Source organism: Pseudorca crassidens, chromosome 10 (assembly GCF_039906515.1).
Source record: "Pseudorca crassidens isolate mPseCra1 chromosome 10, mPseCra1.hap1, whole genome shotgun sequence".
NCBI lineage: Eukaryota > Metazoa > Chordata > Mammalia > Artiodactyla > Delphinidae > Pseudorca > Pseudorca crassidens.
Window position 1 is genome coordinate 100,463,573 of NC_090305.1, and position 20,531 is coordinate 100,484,103.

Here is a 20,531-nt window from a genome sequence, read left to right on the forward strand (position 1 = left end):
CAGGCAACCAAAGAAACTGAAAAAGAGGTTGCTCAGATGGGTGAAAATCATAAACCTAAACCCCTTTACTTGTGGATTTGACTGAGAACAGCTGTCTAGGAGTGCAGCCAAAAACAAAAACAGAAAAGCCTATTTGCACCCTTCTCCCTGCTGTTTATTTTAAATGTTAGGGCCATAGTGCTGGTCTGTGGGCACAAGTATGTGTTCCTTATTGGCCTGGGCCGCCAGGTGAGTTTTCAGTAAGTGGTAGGACTGAGGAGTCCTGGGCTTGGAGGCAGTGAGTTTAGTCAATGAGAAGCAAACTGGATAGGGGAATCAGTGCCTGCTGCGGGGTCTGCCTAGTCCCCCAATGGGCATGATGCCTGATCTGACACCCAGGCTAGATATTTGTATGATGGGAGTTGGGAAGGGAGAACTCTTAGGCTTTATTCAAAGTTCATCTCAGACGTTAACCCCTCCTGGGGTTAATGAAGATTTACCTGATTCTTTTCAGATCAGCTAGTCACCTTCCACTTGCTCTTTTACTGGTATAACCAATAATAAAACTACATGTCCTACATCAACCACAATAAAGAAAACAAATCAGTCTACATGTCCTGTGCTTTCCCAGTAGCCCAGTAGCATTTTGAGGGTAGAGACAGTGTTTTTAACTCATCTTTATAAATAGTAACTGCTGCTATTTGCAGAGTGCTTGTTATGTGCTAGGCACTGAACACTTTTCCACTTAATCCACACTCCTATGACATAGGTACTTCTTAAAAATGCCAGTTTCAAAGATGAGCAATTAAAGGCTCAGAGATATCTCACATCTGAAGCTAAACCTGGAATGAGAACCCAGGTGGGTGTGAATTTCAGAGGGCACACAGACTGAATTGTGAAAGTTTATTCTCTCTTCAGTTTCCTAAAGGAAATCTTTCTGATTATGTCCAGGGGGAAGGAAGTTGGTTTGACAACTAACACTCGGTATCTAACATTTAACACTTGGCTGACTTTTGAACCAACAAAACGCACGCAGGCTCAGAGCCTTTACAGAGAACGAAGTTTAGTAACTGTTGTTTTGTTTTCTTTAAATTCGTTCCACTGTATTCTTCTATGGCAAATGATAAAGAATTTCCATTGATGGTAGTGATATAAAATTTCTTCTCAAATGTGTTTAATTGCTTGCGTATGCATAGAATAATTTTGAAAGGAAGGACAAAAAAACATGTTACCTGTTGCCTCCAGGGACTCTCTCTAGGTGGCTGGGGGGACTGGGAAAATTTCACTTTATCCTACTTTTCTGTACAAAACTCAAATTTTGTGACCCAAAATGGAGGCAAAACAAACTTGATCAATGAGAAAATTAGTAAATAAATAATAGTGCAGAAGGTAGGGAGAATATGGCAAAAACCATGAAGGTCTTAAGACAATGAATGAAACTAAAGAAACGCTGTGTAAGAAACGTACGAGAGGTACGAGAATCCAATTTACAGGGGAAATCCTGGCACAGGACGGCTTAACGCCACCGCCCGCTTCCGTGAAAGCAGGACCCTCAATCCTCAGGGCATCCATCTGCGCATGCGCACGGCCTCAAGCCGGCCATCTTCCAGGCTGTATTCCATCCCCCACCGAGAGCGCGCGAAAACTGCACGCACGCCTGCCGGGGACGCGCACGCACGCCCCGCCCCGCCCCGCCCCGCGCGGCCAACGAATCCCAAGGCGGCTAGGCCCGGGTAGTTCTGGCTCCGGGAGCTAATGCTTGGGAGGGCGGGGAACGCGGAAGAGGCAGAGACCGGCGCGGAGGAGGCGGACGCGGAGGAGGCGGACGCGGAGGAGGCGGACGCGGAGGAGGCGGACGCGGAGCAGTGCGGTTCGGAATAGTCCCACACGGAGGAGCCCGGCTCCCAGCAGGAGATGGAGGCTGGGCGGCCGCGGCCGATGCTGCGCTCAGTGAACACTCGCGAGCCGTCCCAGGTCATCTTCTGCAACCGCAGCCCGCGCGTGGTGCTGCCCGTGTGGCTCAACTTCGACGGCGAGCCGCAGCCCTACCCGACGCTGCCCCCCGGCACGGGCCGCCGCATCCATAGCTACCGAGGTAGGCGGGCCGCGGTCGCCCAGTCGCGCCCGGCCGCGCCGCCCCCTTGTCCTGGCCTCAACGAGCCCGGTGCTGAGCTGTGCCCAGCGCGCTGCCCAGCGCTCTAGGCCTGATAGCAACGATAACGGTGGCTCGATCTCACCGAATTCCCGCCCCATCCGGGGAGGCAGGTGCTGTTGTCATTATTATTACCATTTTACACTCGAGAAACTGACGCCCCAGAGAGGTTGTGACAGATCCAAGTAGACGCAGCTAGTGACAGAGCATTCTTCTTTTAAGAGTGCATAATTTGCATTTGATGATCGACCCCACGTGTATTCCATCCCTCACTCCCATTTGTTCAGTCCGTGAATGGGAGAATCCCACATTCTCCGATGTGCCCAGTGGGCCATGTCCGCGTAGAGTCCCTGCCTTCATGGAGATCGCGGTCAAGTGGGGGAGACAAGACAAAGTAGTTAAGAACAAGCCAGTGTCATAATTGCTGCCATAGGAACGGAGCACAGCAGGGCACCTGCTCAGTGAAAGGGAGGGGTGTGTGCTTTGAGTTGGAACTTCGCAGAGAAGAAAGGGAATCCTGCATGATGAATGGGATCTTACTAACCCAAGACCCGAGTGGAGAGCTGTAGGCAGAGTGAACAGCATGGGCTAACACCTGGAGCCTGGGAAAGGGGAGAGGGTATGGAATGGTGGGAGAGGAAGTCTGAAAGGTGGTCTTACCCTTAGGGAAATGGGGACCATTGAAAGTTTTTAAGCAGGGAAATGACATTGCCTGATTTAATACTGAAAAGCTTACCCAGGTTGCAAAGTGGTTTGGAGGGGGAAGAGTACTGGTAGCAGTTAGGAAACTGTTGTAATAACCCAGGTTGGGGCTGTCTAGGCCTTACTGCATAAAGTGGCAGTAATCTTCCCTTGGTTTTCAAGCAGAGAAGTTAATGCTTGCTAAATTTTCACTCTCTTCCTCGGAGGATCCTAATGGATCTTTTTTCCTTGAGGGTCGCATACTCAATAATGCTCTTCAAACTTTTCCACCGAAGTTCTGCTAATATTAAATGAGGAACAACGCAGTTCTTCCAGGCATTAACATTTCTGTAGTCTCCTATTTTATCTAGGAAATTGTGTGAATTTTGTATTCTTCTCCAAAATTTATCTGTGTCTGATTTAATATAAACATTAAAAAAAAATTACCACGTGAATGTACTTAACGTTATCGATACTAAACTGTACACTTAAAAATGGTTAATAGTCAATTTTATGTTATGTATATGTTACTACAAGAAAAAAAAATTACTTCCTACTTTACATTTCTTAAATTTTCCCACCAAATCTTCAAGTAAATTTATGCCCCAGGAACACATGCTGTTTTTTATTCTGAGGCAGCCTCCTCCCTCCTTAAACAGAATCTTAGCCCTAGAATTTTGTCTCCTTCCAAGTGCCCCTCTCTCTCTCTCTCTCTCTTTTTTTTTTTTTGCATAAGATGTGTTTATTTCTTAAATTCAGGTATAATTTACATAGAGTGAAATACAAATGTCTTAGGGTTTGATGGGTTTTGACAACACCTAGATCAAGTTACAGATTAGAATATTTTCATCACCCCAGAAAATTCTCTCCTACCCCTTTCACTCTTCTGATTTTTCACACCATTGACTAATTTTATCTCTTTCTACAGAAAGTACCCTTTTCTGTCTGGCTTTTTTCTTTCAATGTGATGTTTTTGTATCTTCTTGCTTTTGAGAAGCACAGTTCTGAGGAGCTGGTGACCTTTTCTTTCCTTTTAGTTTGCAGCCTTTGGTGTGATTTGCAGTTCCCGTACTTTGCTTTTGCACCAAGATAGCAGAAAGGGCCTGGGTTTTGGAGCCTCGCTGGAATACTTGCCCTTCTCCTTACTGTCCCTGTTGCCTTGAGCAAGTCACTTGTCATTTTCAGACCTTTTTTTCTCATCTTTACCTGGATCTTTTGTGAGGACTAAATAAAATAACATTATTGGAATGGCTTTGTATGGTATTTAAGCAGAATGAGAGGCAGATATTTTCAGTGTCAGAGTGAGGAGATGAAGGAAATAGGTGTGTGGCTCCTTAACCTTTGCTTGTCTGAACAGGTCATCTTTGGCTCTTCCGAGATGCTGGGACATCTGATGGGCTCCTAGTTAACCAGACTGAGCTGTTTGTGCCGTCTCTCAATGTTGATGGACAGCCTATTTTTGCAAACATCACACTGCCAGGTACTGATGTTCCATCTTACTTTTTAAAAAGATAGGCTGTTGTATCCTAAGTAGAGGATAGGCCACTTGAAGGAGCCCAGTCATTAGTGATTTTTGCCTGATGCTGAGCAAGGTATCCAACCTGTCTGTGTCCTATTCTCCACCATGAATAAAGTGGAAGTAATTTACTTGTATGCTGTATGTTGGACAAAGATGTCGTGGTACCTCAGAAGCTCTTTGGGCTGGTCAAGGGTGGGCTAAATTAAAATACTTGATTGTAGCATTATGAATGCGTTTTGTTTCGCTCGCTGTGGAGCAGAATTCCGCCCTGGAGTCTCAGGAGAAAAAAAGGTGTAGAGAATGAGATATCATGGCTTATTTATTGACTTCTAGTGTTGTATCTTTCAGTGTAATTTAACCCAGTCAAGGTCACTGTGTCAATCAGGGGTTTTAAGAAGAATCACCACATTGAACATTAGCTTCACAGCTTACCACTTGTTTAAAACTCAAGTGATTTTATTAGGTTGAACCCTTAGAAACTGATGATCTGTTGGGTTAAAAAAACCCAAATACCTGCAGCTTCAAACGAGTATGTGTATGTAGGGTTCAAACTAGGATGTGTATTTAGATCCTGCTTTAAGGCAGTGGGTATACAGAAGTGAGCACTGGTAAGTTAAATGTAGGAAATTTTGCCTTAAAGGAGACCTTTAAAGAGTAAGTTCCCCGGTAAGTTTAAAATAGGATTTGAGTTCCCCCAAAATCCAGTTACACACTTCTTTGGTTATCTGTTGCTGTGTGACAGCTACCCCCAACCTAACAACAACCATTTTATTTGTTTATAATTCTGCAGCCGGGGCAGAGCTCAGCTCGGTGGTTATTCTGCTCACTGGTGATCACTGCCTTCTGCTGGCAGGTTGGCTGGGGCCTGGGCCTCTCTCCCGGGTCATCTCAGGGCCTGGCCCTCTTTGTATGGTCTCTCCTGCTGGGTAGCTCAGGGCTCCTGAGAGTGTAAAAGCGAACGTTGCCAGGGCTTCTTAAGGCTGAGACCCAGAATCGCCACAGCGTCACTGTGCCCACATTCAGTTAGTTAAAGCACATCCCAGGCCCAGCCCACTCTCGAGGAAAGTTCCTATACAGGGTCACGAATACTGTGAGATGTCTGTTGCGGCCATCACATTACACTCTGCCACAACCCATGTACTCACTTTTTTTGTCCAAAGCGAGGTCCAGCTGTTGCAAATGTAGTTGCCACGGTTGGCAAAGCCTCTCACTCAGCCCTTGTCCTCAGGCCTGAGTCTGCTGCTGAGAGTCGGTTTTCTGCCCTTACAGTGTACACCCTGAAAGAGCGCTGCCTCCAGGTTGTGCGAAGCCTAGTCAAGCCTGAGGATTACAGGAGACTGGACATCGCGAGATCCCTCTACGAAGATTTGGAGGACCACCCAAATGTGTGGAAGGACCTGGAGCGGTTGACCCAGGAGCATATTGAAAATCAGCGGATGGCAGAGGAGACTGAAGATTTTAATTGAAATTTACACTCCTGGGTCTCGGCTTTTGACAGTCCTGACAAGTCTTGATCTAGACCTAGGACTGGTCACTTTTTCTCGGCTTCAAAGTGTCTCATTCTTGGAGTCAAAAAGCTCCATTGCTTAAAAGAAAGTTAACTGACCTCACTACTGGGCGCTGTGATGTTTAAGGGCAAATATCACAAAATGTAATTTAATGCCTGTCCCTTCTAGAAGTATTTATGAAGGTAAAGTAGTTGCATTTTTGCCTCCTAGTGAGTCAGGAAAGTTTCTGTGTAAGGACTTTTGTATAAGTAATTGAGTGAGAATTGTAGCTTATTCTTGAGTTGTAGGAAAGCAGTGACATCTGCTTTTCATTCCTGTATTGTGGTTGGTGATGTCCCCGCGTCCCGCACTGAGAGACCAAGATGTCATTGGGGCAGGGGCATAGCGGTCTGCTCTTTGAGACTCCAGTGCCTCGCACGTTATGAGCCTTCTCTCAGTGTTTATTGAATGAACAAACCAGTGGCTACTTTGGTAGAAAGTGTTAGAGGTTTTCACCCTTTTTTTTCAGGGCGGGTGGTAGTGGGGACCTTAAAGTATACACAGTAAACAAATGTTTTAAAGGGCATCAATTTTATAGAAAGCAGTTTTTATAATTTTCTAAGTTTTGGCTTTTCTCTGCCCACTGTTGTCGCAGAGCTGTTTTATTTCTGTTTCTAAGCCAGGATTAGCTTTCTACAGTTCTTATTGATGATAGCTTTTTTGAAACTTGCTATGTGCACAGAAGATAGGAGATACTTGTTTAATCATAGTATTAAAGAGCTACTCCTAAAAAAAAAAGGGGGGGGCTTCCCTGGTGGCACAGTGGTTGAGAGTCCTCCTGCCGATGCAGGGGACACGGGTTCGTGCCCCAGTCCAGGAAGATCCCACATGCCGCGGAGCAGCTGGGCCCGTGAGCCGTGGCCGCTGAGCCTGCGCGTCCGGAGCCTGTGCTCCACAACGGGGAGAGGCCACAACAGTGAGAGGCCTGTGTACCGCAAAAAAAAAAAAAAAGAGCTACTCCTGTACTATAAATAGGTTTTTGCCAAATGTGGGTACTTCTGTTCCTTTTTGTAAATCCATGACATTTTTGTTCGATTCAGCAATTTTTCATCAGGCGGGATCTGGTGACACTTTGCACCTGCCTGGAGGAGAGGACAAAGCCCTCCAGCCTCTTGGAAGTTACTGCTAACACACTGTGGATTCAGCGGGTAGCCTGGAATGTTTTCTAGTTTTATACATGTACAGATCCTTTCTGATAGGCTGGACTTAAATTCATTAAATTCAATACTTCTATCAGGCCTCCTTTTTTGGGAGCTAATTGTTAAAAAAACCAAAAAACTAAAAACAAAACTCTCCAGTAGAGAAAGTGTTGGAAGAGACAGAAAAGTAAAGGAAGAGAAAAGATCCAATTAGGTACACTACTTAAATACAACCACTAACTTAACATTTTGAACTTTTAGCCTTTTTTTGGCTTGGTTTTACGTAGTTGAGATCATACTGAGTATAAGTTTTGTATTCTACTTTCTCATTTAACTTTATAACTTAAATATTTTTCCATGGTATTATAAGCTCTTCATAGACATGAGTGCAGCCTTCCTTTTATAAATAACGTTGGGCTATTTCTTGGCATCTTTATTAGTCCCTTTGAGCACAGTTCCTATGCTCTGATATCAGAGTGAAGCGAATGAATCAAACGCCGTACAGTTTTCCCACCTAATCTTATTCTCCTCTTTCAACATTCAGCAAGTAAAATGGGCTTTTTTTTTTTTCTTTAGCCTGTTGTGGTACATTCAGTGACACACCTGTAATTTTTTATCTAATTTTTTTGTCGAATTGTTGGGTAGGGAAGAAGAAATGCTGGTACAGAGGCAGCCATATGATTTCGAAAGTGGGATAGGATGGGAGATTTAAGGAAGCCTGCTGGTGCTCAATTAGTTCAGTGTTGGTTTTATTATTTTTTAAACCTGTCTTTGTGTCAAAATGAGATTTCCTGTTCCTGTCAAAACTTGCAATTTGAGTACTGTGTTTTTTGTGTTGTCCAAGGAAGATTGAAAACTTATAGCATGTATGTACTCATTTGAAATCTTAAGAATGTATTAAATGTATTACTTTTAAGAAACTGTGATCTTATCTATTTTGACTTAAAAAAAAGCTTTTTTGGATACATTAAATGGTGCTAAGTAAAAGAAATAGGTAAGGTGTGGTGGTGTCATTTGCCAGGCTCTTCTTTCTTGGAGAGGTGTGAAGGCCATGTTTGCTTAAAGGCTTAAGGGGGGCGGGGCGGCGGGGGAGGTGGATAGACAAAGGCAAGAAACCTGCTTTCATTCTCAGTCCCTTCTCTTTCCAGCACTGGATTTTGTTTAAAACTTTGTTTCTTTTAGCTTTATTTTTCTCGTAAAAATGAAATATCACTGTAAAAAATTTAAGCTCTACAGAAAAGTATTAAGAAAAAAAACATTCACAGTTGGAACACAGGTGGTTTGTTTTTGTTTTTTTTCATGAAAATAGAACCAACCGTAACAGACACCTCATACAGGTGGCAACTAAGTATATGAAAAGATGCTCCACATTATATATAATCAGGGAACTGCAAGTTAAAACAACAGTGAGATACTACTACACACCTAGTAGAATGGCCAAAAAAAAAAAGAATGGCCACAATCCAGAACACTGACAATACTAAATGCCGGTGAGGATGTGGAGCAACGGGAACTCTCATTCATTGCTAATGGGAATGCAAAATGGTACAGCCACTTTGGAAGACAGTTTGGTGGTTTCTTACAAAACATATTCTTATCGACCATCCAGTAATTGTGCTCCTTAGTATTTACTCAAAGGAGTTGAAAACTTATGTCCAAAAACTTGCACATGGATGTTTACAGCAGCTTTGTTCATAATTGCCAAATCTTGGAAGCAATCAAGATGTCCTTCAGTAGGTGAATGAACACATAAACTGTGATATAATGGAATAACTCTAATACAATGGAATATTACTCAGCATTAAGATGAAGTGAGCTGTTAACCGTGAAAAGACATGGAGGAAATTTAAATGCATATTAGTAAGTGAAAGTAGACAGCCTGCCAATGCAGGGGACACAGGTTCGATCCTTGGTCCAGGAAGATCCCAATGCCGCGGAGCAGCTAAGTCCATGCACCACAACTACTGAGCCTGCACTCTAGAGCCCATGAGCCGCAACTCCTGAGTCCACGTGCTACAGTTACTGAAGCCCGTGTACCTAGAGCCCCTGCTCCACAATGAAGAGAAGCCACCGCAATGAGAAGCCCATGCACCGCAACAAAGAGTAGCCCCTGCTCACCGCAACTAGAGAAAGCCCGCGCACAGCAACGAAGACCCAACGTAGCCAAAAATAAATAAATAAAAAATTTTAAAAAATACTGTCATCTTTGTTAAAAATAAATGATAAATTAAAAGGGGTAAGGGTGGGCTTCCCTGGTGGCGCAGTGGTTGAGAGTCCACCTGCTGATGCAGGGGACGTGGGTTCGTGCCCCGGTCCGGGAAAATCCCACATGCCGAGGAGCGGCTGGGACCGTGGGCCATGGCCGCTGAGCCTGCGCGTCCGGAGCCTGTGCTCCACAACGGGAGAGGCCACAACAGTGAGAGGCCCGCGTACCACAAAAAAAAAAAAATAATAATAAGGGGTAGGGGGAGAGGGGGGGATGAATAGGTGGAGCACAGAATTTTTTAGAGCAGTGAATCTATTCTGCCTGATGTTATAATAGTGGCTATATATCATTATAAATTCGTCCAAACCCACAGAATGTACAACACCAAAAGTGAACCCTAAGGTAAACGGTAGACTTGGGGTGATAATGATGTAGCAGTGTAGGTCCATCAATTGGAACAAAGGTACCACCCTGGCAGGGGCAGGTGTTAATAATGGAAAGGAGACTTTGTTGGGGGGGGTGGGGGTGGGGGCAGGACGTATATAGGAAATCCTGTACCTTCCTCTCAATTATGCTGTGAACATAAAACTGCTCTAGAAAGTAGTCTATTAAAAAACAAGTGGTTAATATCTCACCAGGACTTATATTGAGAATGTGATAAAAACAACAACAACAGGGTACTCAGCTCACTAAGGCCGTGAAATAGATACCAGTGTTTTGCATTCTTGAAATAGGAACACCAGTGAACTTTTCAGATACTTTCATGCTAGGTTTCTGTATCCCGTTCTTGGCACCTCAGCCCTACTCTATGCTAGTCACTGAGCTGCCTGATACCCTTTCACCGTTTCCCCATTCTGTCAGCACACCTAAGCTCCCTGCCCCAACAGAACATTTTCCTGGGGACTTTCCCCCATTACCACACATATCCAGTAATCCATTGGCAGATCACAGAAGAATGAAATATACTTGTGGTGATAACCGAAAGGGGCAATAATACTGGATAGGTAAATGAGAGAGAAACCCACAAAACTAGTTTCAGAGTTTGGAACGTGAAACCTCAGGAGAGTATGAGTTGGCTTAACTTACACTAGATAGCAATAGGCTCTCTCCGTATTCAGGTAGAAAACACAGAAGATTGTTTTGTTCCAGTTGGGAGAAGTTGAGTTCTTGAGGACTGGGCTGGCTCTGCAAATGCTTCTGAAAAACCCAGAGGAAATCATAGCGAACCATTTTATCCTCAGATAAATTGAAGGAGAGTTAATTGGGCAAAGGATAGCCTAGCAGCAGTTTGCTAGGGAGGACATGAGATGACATTCTTCACCTGGAGGAGGGTGATCAGATACCCCGGTCCAATGCGGGAATATTGAGAACTCATGCTGCAGTTATCCAGTGCTCAGAAGCATCAGGTGGGAACTAAAGGGGAGGGTTATTCTAGCAGTTCTGGATTACCCTGTCCTGGAGCAACTGCAGAGAGTGGGGGGAATTTGGAGGGGGGTCTGGTGTGTCCTCGGGGTAGCAGTTTTCCAACTATTGGTTTATGGTTTTCCTTGATAGACTTTAGGACTTCCCTACCCTTCCTGTAGATGAGAAAGCAGACCCCTCTGGAACAGACCCCAATACTGGAAATAAATGTACATTAATAGGAAGTTGGCCAAATAAGGTATGGTGCTCCTAAATAAACTATTAAAAAGGAAAAGGTAGATGCTTATTTAAGGACATGAAAAACTATTATTAATTGAAAAACATTTACAGAAAATTGTTTTAAAATTTTTTATATTAAAAATTAATTTTATAGAGGTTTAAAAATATGTGAAAGTATATACAGCAAAGTATTAATAATGGTGGCCCATCCAGGATGAAATTATGGGAAGGTGTTCATTCTCTTTCTCTGTGTCTCTCTCTCTGAGATAATTGAGATAATGGAATAGATATAGATATATAGACATAGACATATAGATATAGATATAGCTATGTCTCTGCCCCAGTTCCTGGCACAGAGCTCCTAAAGCCCTTGTAAATTCCTAAGTGATAAGATCACTAGCGGCACCTTTTTGTTCTAACGAGAGGACTCTGGTGGTCTCCTGGATGACTCCGGGATGGGGTCTGGTCACCAGAAAAGCCAAGCCATCATTAGAAGCTTGGAATTTTCAGCCCGCCCCAGCCTTCTCCAGAGAGGGGAGAGGGGCTGAAAATGAGGTTCATAATTGATCATGCCTACTTGACGGAGCCTCCATAAACTCCCAAAGTAGGGGGTTCAGAGACCTTCCAGGGGGACAAACGCACCCACGCTGGGAGGGTGATGCACCCCAACTCCACCGGGACCAAATCTCCTGTGCCCAGGACCCTCGAAGATCTCACCCTATATTTCTCTTCATCTGGGTGTTCATCTGTATCCTTTATCATATCCTTTAGTAAACTGGTAAGTGTGTTTCCATGAGTTCTGTGAGCCACTTTAGCAACTTAATTGAACTTGAGGAGGGGTCCTGGGAACCTCTGATTTGTAGCCAAGTTGGACGGAAGTTATAGGTAACCTGGGGACCTACTACTTGGGACTGGCATCTGAAGGGGGGTTGAGGGCAGTCTTGCAGAACTGAGCCCTTAACCTGTGGGATCTGACACTTATCTCCAGGTAGATAGTGTTAGAATTAAGTTTAATTGTAGGACACCCAGCTGGTGTCACAGAGAATTGCTTGTTGTGGGGAAACTACCCCCTCCTCCATTTGGTGACCAGAGTGTCAGAAGTGACGTGTTGTGTGTAATACTGTCGGCGAACGAAACTTGGGTCTGCTTGCCCTGTGCAGTAAAGCCAATCTACTGACGCCCGGTTGTGGTGAAGGGGAGTGCAGCGTTTATTGCAAGGCGCCAAGCAAGGAGTCCAGGTGGCTAGTGCTCAAAAACCCTGAACTCCTCGAAGGCTTTTAGGAAAAGGTTTTTAAAGACAGTGTGAGGGAGGGGGTGTTGTGGGGTTTGTGGTCAGCTAGTGGACACTCTTCTGATTGGTTGGGGATGAGATAATTGGGAGTCAACAACATCAACCTTCTGGTCCCAACTGGTCTGGAGTCTACGTGCTTGTGGGCAGTGTAAGGTTAACTTCTTCCACCCAGTGGGGGTTTTAGTATCTGCAAAACCGTTCAAAGAATTTGGCTCAGAATATTACCTATAGCCCTTGAGGAGGAGCTAAAAGTCCTCAACTTTGTTTAATGGCTAAACTGTTATTGTTTTGTCATGCTTGACTGTTCCCCTTTCTTTCTGCATTTTCTCACATTGCTGATTAAATTCACTCTCTGGAACTTGAGGAAGGCCTGGGGCCTAAAGGTTTTCTACAGACAAAAGAGAGGCAGAGGATGCTGGGGGTGGCAGGGGTGTGGGTTGTCTGTTCTGGGAAGGCCCCATAGGGTCCTGCTGGCTTACAAAGGTAAGGAGAAACACAGAAGGGGGAACTGGCTTTCCCCCTCTACAGGAGGAAGAAAGGCTAGGACTGGGTTTTTTCTCTTTTTGATGTGGACCATCCTCCGAGTCTCTACTGAATTTGCCAGAATGCTGCCTCTGCTCTATGTCTTCTTTTTTTTTTTTTTTTTTTTGTATGTCTTGTTTTTTTAGCCACGAGGCATGTGAGATCTCAGCTCTCCGACCAGGGATCGAACCCGCAGCCCCTGCTTTGGAAGGCCAAGTCCCAACCACTGGACCGCCAGGGAAGTCCCTGGGTTTTTTCTTAATTCACTCCTTTTTTCAGACAGTGATCACATACTATCAGAAAAACCAATAACGTTATTTTTATTAGAAAAGAAAAAATATGTGCAAAGTACACAGAAAAGCCTTACTGTGGTTATTTCCTTTTCATCAGCCTTCCTTCATGCCCATCTTCCTGATGTCACGTGGGTCCTCAACTCTGCTGGCACATAAGTAGAACTACCCGAGAAGCTTTTTGAAATGCTAGCGCCTGAGTCCCAGCCCAGAACAATCGTGCCTGGGTCTCTGGTTGGAGGTAGGGCTGGGCCTGTAGAGTCTTTTTAAAGCTCCCAGATGATTGATTCTAAGGTGTAGCGGGGATTGCAAACCTCTGATTGTAACTTCAAGGGAATTAGACATGAACAGGTCAAAATGGCACACTATATCACTAACCACATTCGGCCTCAATAACTGTTTCTAACATCCTGGTGTGGAGGCTGTTGGTCACGGAAACGCGAATTAGGAGAAGACATGTGTGCAGGATCACAGGAAATTTTTCAGGGTGAGGTGATATAATAGGGCACAAAGAGCCCTCCCTTTGGAATCAGACTTGGGTTGAATCTTGTCACTTGGCCAGTTTGGCTTGGACAAGTTACAATTGACTTGAGCCTCAGTTTCCCCATCTGTAGAATGGGAATGATAAACCTACCCTGTAGGGTCGTCGTGGGGATCCCAGATAATATGTGTTAAGTGCCTGGTACTTGATAGGTGAGTGGCAACTCTGTTAATCAGTGATAGCAAAGACCTTACTTTGAAGAACATATTCTAAAGAATGGGGACAAAGACGTGTGCCTAAGATGGCCTGCTTAGGCCCAGAACTACTCAATCGTCTTTGCAGGAAAGAATCCTAGGACTCAGGTCGCAAGCCCTGAAGCTGGGCAAGAAGGAACACTGCAACCAGGGGCCGGAGGAGGCAGCAGAGAGAGAGGGGCTGCCCGGCCTACCTGTCTCCTGGACGGGCCAAGGCTGTTGCGAACCTTCTGTGGTTATAAAGCCTCACCAAGGGGAAGAGGTCCCCTGGCCCTAGGGGAAAAGCACTACAAGGGACAGCGGCTCTGTGCTTGCAGCAGAGGGGAAAGCAGGCCGGGACTCTACAAATAGAGGAGAGAAAAAGAAGGACCCTTATCCTCCTTTGCCCCTTGCACCTGGGATGTAGGTGATTTTTCCACTCAGCCTCCGTCAGACCATTCCTGGAGCTCTTCCACCTCAAATTCCTCCTTCAACCACTGCTGCAACATGAGACTTCCCCTGAAAAGCAGTCTTGGAGCGCTGGAATGCACCCCATGTCAAACACCAAGGAGGTGCACTCACATAATAGTGATTCCTTATGAGGCTCAGCACTTTACAGTTTACCCTGAGCATTTTGGGGTCTGTTTAAACTTCACAGAAATCCTTCGAAGTGGGTGGAGCAGGATACCCAATTTACAGAAGAAAAAAACTGCAAACTGGCTCAAGGATGAAGAGCCAGAGACAGTGACTGAACTAGGACCCAAATCCCAATAGGACCCCAAGGCCAGTGGGCGCTTTTTCAATATTATCAATGGCGACTACCATTTTTGGATCGCATTCTCTGTGCAAGGAAGACCCTGTCTAAATTGATTTAATCAATATATGAGCGATTGTTTATAAACTAATCTGTTTATAATTGTGTAAATTGATTTAATCCATTTCCTTCGCTCACAGCTCTAAGCAGGAGGAATGATTAGTCCCACTTTAAGGATGTGGAAAGCGAGGCTCGAGAAGTGACATGAGTTGTCCAGGGTCGCAAAACCTGTTGGTAGCAGAGATGGGGCTTGTTCTCAGGGCTGCTCACTTTCCTTTTAGTTTCCTTCTTCTTTCCATAGCTGATGTTTGCAGCTGCAAAGTGGTGCTCTAGTTGCTTATGTGCCTTAGATGATACTGCCTCACTTCTTGGAACCCATTTACTTCTGTGTAAAAGCATAGGCTTATGAGAGTTACATAAAATGATTTATGCAAAGCACATTGTAGGTATAGATAAACGGTAGTTATTACAATAACGAGGCAGCTTGTAGCTAGTGGTCAGACGGATTGGGTTCAAATCCCAGCTCTGCCACTTTGTACCTGTATGATTTTAGGCAAGTTATTTGACTTCTCTGTACCTCAGTTTCCTCATCTGTAGAATGGGGGTAACACATAAGGTCATTGTGAGGAGTAAGTAAAACAACCTTGGTGAAGTTTGCCCATCATAAATGCTTAATAAATACTAGTGATTATGTTCTCCTTCTACCCTATTCAGTAATTCACTTTGCCCCCCAGTTCCTCTTACCATATTCTGCTTTGCCCCAATAATATTTATCACCTTCTAAGACAATGAATAATGCAATTAGCTACTTCTACTCTCTTTTACTATAATCTATTTTTATTCCCTAACATTACCTATCACCTTCTACAGTGCTAAATTATTTACTTATTTAGCATTTTTACTGCTTATTGTGTGTCTTCCTCCAGGGCAGGGATTTTGTCCTTTTTTTCTTCAGAGGGAACGCCAGCACCTAGAACAGTCCCTGGCACATAGTAGCTGCTCAATAAATATTAGCCCTTAAAATCAGAGTCTAGGGACTTCCCTGGTGGCTCAGTGGTTAAGAATCCGCCCGCCAATGCAGGGGACATGGATTCGAGCCCTGGTCCGGGAAGATCCCACATGCTGTGGAGCAACTAAGCCCGTGAGCTACAACTACTGAGTCCGCTGGCCTAGAGCCCGTGCTCTGCACCAAGAGAAGCCACCCCAGTGAGAAGCCCACGCACTGCAATGAACAGTAGCCCCTGCTCGTAGCAGCTAGAGAAAGCCCGCGTGCAGCAACGAAGACCCAATGCAGCCAAATAAATAAATAAAATTTATAAAAAAAAATCACAGTCTATCCTGACTACCCTATTTAATACAGTCCTCCCCCTGCTCGCTCTGAACACCTCATTCCTCTTTTTCTTTCCTTCCCCCACCCCCTGCCACAGCACTTTGACCTTTTAGCATTTCATGTAACTTACCTATTCAATGCTGTTATTAATTGTTGCTAGTTTCCTCCCCCACTCCCACCCCCGCCTAGATTGTAAGTCCCATGAAAACATGGACTTTGGTAAGTTTTCTCCACTTATGCATCTCCAGCACCTCGAACATTGCCCCACATATAGCAGGTAATTAATAGACTAGCTCTTGAAGGAATCGTATGTGGCAGAGGGCCAAAAGACCTGGAGGTGGACTCAGAAGGTCTCTTGGGACTGCCGCTGAATTCCCGTGTGGACTTGCCCGTATTCCCTTGCTCCTCTGGGCCTGTTTCCCCTCCTGGCGGCTCTGACCCTCTTGGTTTCGCAGCTGCTGGTCCAGCCGGCCGGGAGGCGTCGCGACCCCGGTGACCGCTGGGGGGCAGTAGAGCCCAAGCCCAGCCCCGCCCACTTCCCCGGCGGCCTGCGCTGGGTGGACCCACCAGCCAGCCGGTAGAGAAGCGGAGTCCTGCCGCGTAGGACTCAGTTGTCTGCGTTGCCGGCCCGCCGGCCCTCGGAGCCCGGCCATGTCCTGCTACATCTACCAGCTGCCCGCCTGGGTGCTGGACGACCTGTGCCGCAACATGGACGCGCTGAGCGAGTGGGACTGGATGCAGTTCGGTGAGTGGGCACCCCTGCGACCCCGCTAAACCCCCTCCCCGCCTGTTTACGCGGGTCCTGATTCTAGGGTCTCTCTGTGCTGCCATTCTGGACCTGGGCCTCACTGTGTGCCCTCGGGCAGGCGCTGCCCCCTCTCTGTGGTCATTTGGAAGGTGTTAGGTGATTTCGGAGGATTTCTGCTGTTAGTCTGTCGCTAAGTAATGACTGGCTCGACTTCGCTGTTTACAGTAAAGCCGAAAATGATCGCTCTCAGCAGTGACTAGTGCTTACTGTGTGCCCGGCCCTGATGTAAGCACCTGACACCGATTATCTCATTTAATTCCCACGACAGCCTGTAAAGTGCCTATTTCTCTTACCCCATCTAACAGACGACGAAACGGCTTTAAAGGTAGAGTTACTTTGGGGGGCCAGGGTATGGCGTTGCTAAGTGGCGTACTGGGCTCTGAACCCCGGCGGCTGGCCCCGCCAGGACATCGTAACTTCTTGGTGTATTTTGTTTGTTTGTGCCTGGTGATTGGCTGAGGGCTTGGCATCCTGGGGCAGGCTGCGCGTGTGGTCCTCAGGCGCCTTCCAGGCTCCACCACATCCAGCTGGTGACTTTGGGCAAGTTGCTTAACCTGTTTGAGTCTCAGCTTCTTAATCTGTAAACTGGCGGTGGTTATGAGGAATGAAAATTGTATAAAAAGCACTTGACACCTATGTGTCAGAGGTTCTTGTAAGTATTAAGGAAGTGTTAACAGTTATTCTCAGGTTCATGTTTTAAGTCAATGTGACTGGTGCCACTTTATTTTTAAAGTAATATCTATATTTTCTTTAAAATTGAGATTATGATATATACCATTCGTACAAAGGGAATATAATATTTATGTACAGTGGAAAGAATAATAATAAAAAGAACATGTATGTTTTTATCCATCCAGTTTGAGGAAATAATATATATTTTAACCTAGTAGTTCTCAACCAGGGGTGATGTTGCCCCCTTAGGGAACATTTGCCGATGTCTGGAGACATTTTTGGTTGTCGTAACTTGGGGGATGTAGTGAGTAGAGGCCAGGGATGCTGCTAAACGTCCTGCAATGCACAGAACCGCCCCCTCCACAAAGAACTATCCAGCCTAAAGTGTCAGTAGTGCTGAGGTTCAGAAATCCTGTTTTAAACCAGTCACAAAAATAATACACTCTTATTGCAAAGTACTGCGGGAAATAAAGAGTAGCTCAAACTCCACCACTCAGGGATACCATTTTTTTTTTTAATTTGGAGGGAGTATTTTTTTAAAATTAATTAATGAATTTATTTTTGGCTATGTTGGGTCTTTGTTGCTGCGCGCGGTCTTTCTCTAGTTGCGGTGAGCGGGGGCTACTCTTCGTTGTGGTGCGCGGGCTTCTCATTGCGGAGGCTTCTCGTTGTGGAGCGTGGGCTGTAGGTGCGCGGGCTTCCGTAGTTGTGGGACGTGGGCTCAGTAGTTGTGGTTTGCGGGCTCTAGAGCTCAGGCTCAGTAGTTGTGGCGCACAGGCTTAGTTACTACGTGGCATGTAGGATCTTCCCAGGCCAGGGCTCGAACCTGTGTGCCTTGCATTGGTAGGCAGATTCTTAACCACTGTGCCACCAGGGAAGCCCAAGGATACCATTCTTTTTTTTCCCACATCTTTATTGGAGTATAAATGCTTTACAATGTTGTGTTAGTTTCTGCTGTACAAGAAAGTGAGTCAGCTATATGTGTATATATATCCCCATAAGGGATACCATTCTTACCATTTGGTTGCCAATAGTAATAATAACAACAGCAGCCGCTAACATGTATTGGCTTCTGACTATGTGCCAGCAGGGTGCTGGGTGTCTTATGCCTTCTAGTCTTTTTTACTAACCATATTTATTTATGTATATACGTTTTCCAAAAATCGTATCATTTTGTACACTCTACTAGCCTGCTTTTTTTCACTTAAACTATATCACAATTATTTTTTCTTGCCAAGCAATATTCTTTAGCAACATGGATTTAGGCTTTTACTTTCAGTGTGTATTTTTATTAACTTTTTTGTGGAAAAAAATAACAGATGTACTAGGTTAAATGGTGTAAATCACGCCCCTGGGACAGAGGGGAAAGTAAATATCTTTCCCCTCCCTGCCCCTCAGCCTCCCCACAGAGGCTGTCCCTGGTAACAAGTCAGGGCACCTCTGAGAATGTCTGTCACCATCTGATTTCCTAGACTGCACTGTGTCAGATGATCTGTGATTTAACTACTTCGACTGTTTCCTGAGCAGTGGGCAAACACTTTGTGGAAGAGACTCTCTAGTGTTTTCCATGTTGGCCTCAATTGTGAAGGCCACAGCAACTTCTGTTTCTAGGATGTTGTGGCTATTTTAGAAGGCACACCTATGGCTTTCTTTTTATTTTTATTTTACTAAAATTTTAAAAATTAAAGTATAGTTGATTTACAATGTTGTGTTAATTTCTGCTGTACAGCAAAATGATTCAGTTATATATATATATATATATATATATACACACACACACACATTCTTTTTAAAAATTCTTTTCCATTATGGTTTATCACAGGAACTATTGAATATAGTTCCCTGTGCTATACAGTAGGACCTTGTTGTTTATCCATTCTGTCAGTATGTATATTAGTTCGAATCTGCTAATCCCAAACTCCCAATCCATCCCTCCCCCACACCCCCTCCCCTTTGGCAAGCACTAGTCTGTTCCCTGTGTATGACTTTTTTTAAAAAACAGCTTTATTAAGGTATAATTCACCTACCACGCAATTCACCCATTTAAAGTGTACAATTCAGTGGCATCTAGTATATGCAGAGTTGTGCGTCCGTCGCCAAATCAATCTTAGAACATTTTCATTACCCCAGAAAGAAGCCCTGTACCCCTCAGCTGTCTCCCTCAGCACTCTCACACACATCTCCCATTTCCCCCCAGCTTTAGGCATTGCCTATTCTGGACATTTCATATAAATGGAATAAATCATACAATATGTAGTCCTTTGTGACTGACTTATTTAGCATGTTTCCAAGGTTAATCCATGTCATAGCAAGTATCAGTGCTTAATTTCTTTTTTTTTTAAGATTTATTTATTATTTATTTTATTTATTTCTTGGCTACATCGGGTCTCAGTTGTGGCACGTGGGATCTTTCGTTGCGGCACGCGGGCTTCTCTCTAGCTGTGGTGTGCGGGGTTTTCTCGTCTCTAGTTGTGGCGCGCAGGCTGCAGGGCGCGTGGGCTGTGTAGTTTTGCGGCAAACAGGCTCTCTAGTTGAGGCACGTGAGCTCAGTAGTTGTGGTGCACTGGCTTAGTTGCCCCAATGCAGGTGGGAATCTTAATTCCCTGACCAGGGATCGAACCTGCGTCCCCTGCATTGCAAGGTGGATTCTTTCCCACTGGACCACCAGGAAAGGCCCAATTTCTTTTTATTTATTCCTGAATAACATTCCATCGTGTGGACATACTGCATTTTATTTATTCTTCTGTCATTTGATGGGCATTTGGGTTCTTTCCACTTTTTGGCTATTATGAATAACGCTCCTGTGTACATTTGTGTATGTCTCTGTGTGCCTTTACGTTTTCATTTCCCTTGCGTAGATACCTAGGAGGGGAATTACTGAGTCATAGGGTAACTCTGCGTTTAACATTTTGAGGAAGTGTCAGACTGTTTTTGGAAGTGCGAGTACCATTTCACATTCCCACCAGCAATGTGTGAGGGTCCCAATTTCTCCACGTCCCCTCCCCCCAACACTTGTTATCGTCTGTCTTTCTGAGTTTGTAGCCATCTGAGCAGGTGAGAAGTGGTTTCTCGCTGTGTTTGTTTATTTATTTATTTATTTTGGTTGCGTCGGGTCTTAGATGCAGGCACACAGGTTCTTTGTTGAGGCACGCGGGATCTTTTTATTGTGGCGTGCGGGCTCTTTGCTGTGGCACTCGGGCTTCTCTCTAGTTGTGCTGTGCAGGTT

At 45.0% G+C, this 20,531-nt stretch overlaps 2 protein-coding genes across 2 annotated transcripts in view; both read left to right on the forward strand.

The window, feature by feature from the left end:
• The first annotated feature begins 1,663 nt into the window (after positions 1-1,663).
• VHL (von Hippel-Lindau tumor suppressor) lies at positions 1,664-8,008 on the forward strand. Its single transcript, XM_067755433.1, is given in 3 exon segments — positions 1,664-2,074; positions 4,170-4,292; positions 5,601-8,008. Coding segments are annotated over 3 exon segments (660 nt in total). The 5' UTR covers positions 1,664-1,734; the 3' UTR covers positions 5,798-8,008.
• Positions 8,009-16,385: 8,377 nt separating this feature from the next.
• IRAK2 (interleukin 1 receptor associated kinase 2) overlaps positions 16,386-20,531 on the forward strand; it is a 57,897-nt gene continuing 53,751 nt past the window's right edge. The window contains exon 1 of the mRNA XM_067755437.1: positions 16,386-16,570. Within this exon, the coding sequence (XP_067611538.1) occupies positions 16,477-16,570 (94 nt within the window). The 5' untranslated portion in view covers positions 16,386-16,476. The remainder of the gene's footprint in view (positions 16,571-20,531) is intronic.